The 2500-nt window shown below is 33.0% G+C and overlaps 1 protein-coding gene across 1 annotated transcript in view; it reads right to left on the bottom strand.

Moving 5' to 3' along the window:
• Positions 1-2465, bottom strand: part of anxa5a (annexin A5a) — a gene marked incomplete at its 3' end in the record, with an annotated part of 20973 nt that extends 18508 nt beyond the window's left edge. Inside the window, exons 1-2 of the mRNA XM_079250026.1 lie at positions 2387-2465; positions 965-1059 (exon numbers count right to left, since the gene is read on the bottom strand). Coding sequence (XP_079106152.1) covers positions 965-1059; positions 2387-2399 — 108 coding nt within the window. The 5' untranslated portion in view covers positions 2400-2465. The remainder of the gene's footprint in view (positions 1-964; positions 1060-2386) is intronic.
• Between the last annotated feature and the right edge of the window lie 35 nt (positions 2466-2500).

Here is a 2500-nt window from a genome sequence, read left to right as displayed (position 1 = left end):
TAGATTTAATCTGAATAATTCTGTTAACAAATCCCAGAATTTACGTGAAATGATGGAACAGTGTATATGTGTCTGTTCATGCTTATGTGCACATTAACGTAAAAAAAATTACTATGTTCATCTTTTGTAGGTTGGTAAAAGGCTTGGAATACTTAATATAACATAATGTAATAATAATATATAATATAATATAACATAATTATTATCGTATTAAAAGTGATTAAAATTGTTGTTATTGTTGTTTCCTATCCTGTAAAACCCATGTCTCTTATGACACATTTTGCAGGGCACTTTACCACGTCAGCAACATAAAGAAGATCTATTATAGCAAGCCATGATGGTTTCCTGAACCAAACAAAGTACATTTTTGGGATAATTTAGCTTGTCAAATTCAACGGTCTTGAAACTGAGGCTTTTCACATGGTTAAGATCACAAAAAATGTTGCAACCACTGCTACCATTAGAGTGGAAACGTCATCAGCAGTGTTACACAAGCTGTATAAAAAAAAATAAATAAATAAAAATAAGGGAAAATATAGAAACTGCACCTAGATTTTGAAAATTGATGCTTTTCATTCTGTTGACACATGTATTTTCTTTTGGATCATTTTATACTGGACGACAATCTATAACCCTCACACAATCTAGTTCATTTTACTCAGCTGAAGGCAGAGGTTGGGGCTGACTTAACCTTTTAACAAACAAAACGTTTGATTCTTTTGAAAAATACAAAGAAAAAGAAAGGCATAGTTTTAGTGTTCTTTGTATCTAAGAATTTTGTAAATTTAACCATAAGGGACATCTGTCACATAGCATAACATCTCACAATGTGGTTTTGAAGATTTATTTTTCTCCACTGCCCTGAATGAAGCTGCATGTTGGTGATTGAGATGAATTCCAAGTCTGTCATTCTTTGGCATTCTTCATCTATTGGTTGTCATTAGCTTTATTCTCTGTGACTTACTTTTCCGTAGGCCTTTTTGTATGCTGCATTAATTTGCTGCCGTTGATCATTGCTGCGGGATGTCAGAAGCATGAGGACCGTGTCTTCATCTGTACCTGTATCAGAAATAAAATACAAAAAGAAGCTGAATTGCAAATAAAGACACAATTTGCTTTGATTAAAGAAATGTTTTTAAAGGTTGTGCCCAGAAAGCATTGATTAGCTTTCAATGTGCAACAGTTTGTCTTTCCAAAGTGTTGGAAATGACTAAATTGAGTAAATAACCCAGAACATTCGGATACTATTTAATGCATGTAGCTCTCGATGCAGGCAAACCTTAAAGTTATAGGTCATTGATATTACCAAAAAGATTCAAACAGTGGCTGAGATTTCAGTATAATCTAGTTGTTTGTTTGCTTTGGATTGCTGATTGCCACAGCATGTTATTCATGCTTCGGTTTGTTGGGTGACACACAGGAGTTCCTATCCAGGTTGAATATACAGTCACTTTATAGGGGTTCAGTGGTCAAATTACAGTGCTAGTTTTTCATATTCCTCTTCAAGAACTGGTTTAACGCAAGAACAGTATACAAACTCATCAAAATTTAGGGCCCTGCACTCGGATGTCACATTATTTTGCTGCAATCCCCCAGCTTGTGTGACAAGTTCTGTGCTCATCGCACAATGTGCACAAGTCCAGAAAGCATTTCGACACTCAAAAACTGGAAAGTTCTAAAAAGTGAATTTAATTTAGTTGAATAAATTTACATGTAATCATTTTCTCTCTGTGATTATTAAAGATAATGATGTCAGCTTCTATTCAATGCCTTTAGAAGACAATACATTTAATATATCTTTTTTTTTCTTTTCTTTTTTTAAACAACACATTTTTTTACATACCGGTAGTCATTTTTCACTTCATGTAAAATGCATTTTCTTTGTTCAGCAAAATCTGTGTAAAAGTATATTTGTTTCAGTATAACCTGAAATTATGTGATAGACTTTACTGTTTGATGGTGGTTTATCACTACAATGTTTTTGACAGTTTCTGAAAATGATCTTATAATAAAATCTCATTAAGAGTCTTGTACTGAAGTTCATTTTAAACTTGGTTATGCTCTGTGTCTTATCTAATTAGGACAAGTAGGCATTAAAAACAGATTCTATGTGTATAACAACTGCATTAATTTCATAGAAAGCCCAAAGTTAGTTTCTATGCCAGCACGCTATTTATGTGATAAAGTGTGTATGGTTGCTATTTTTATTTATAAATAAATAAATAAATGACCTCCAACATATCTCGGCTGAGCAATATAATAAACACAGAATTGAATTTTTGATATATTACACTATACTTTATATTTGAAATGGAGTATACAAATGTTGATTATTGCAAAAAAAAATCTGGCTGAGTGTAAATGTGAAGGACGAATAAAATCTCACCAATTCCTTTCATGGCCTTATGTAGAACTTCAGCATCATGTTTGGCGTTGAAGTTGACAAAAGGTCTCACGCTGCCTCTGTACTCCTGTAGGAAGACAGCAACATCACCTGATA

The sequence above is a fragment of the Telmatherina bonti genome (genome assembly GCF_933228915.1).
Source record: "Telmatherina bonti genome assembly, chromosome: 12".
Lineage (NCBI taxonomy): Eukaryota > Metazoa > Chordata > Actinopteri > Atheriniformes > Telmatherinidae > Telmatherina > Telmatherina bonti.
The sequence above is the reverse complement of the archived record's forward strand: the minus strand, read 5'-3'. Positions and strand labels throughout refer to the sequence as shown.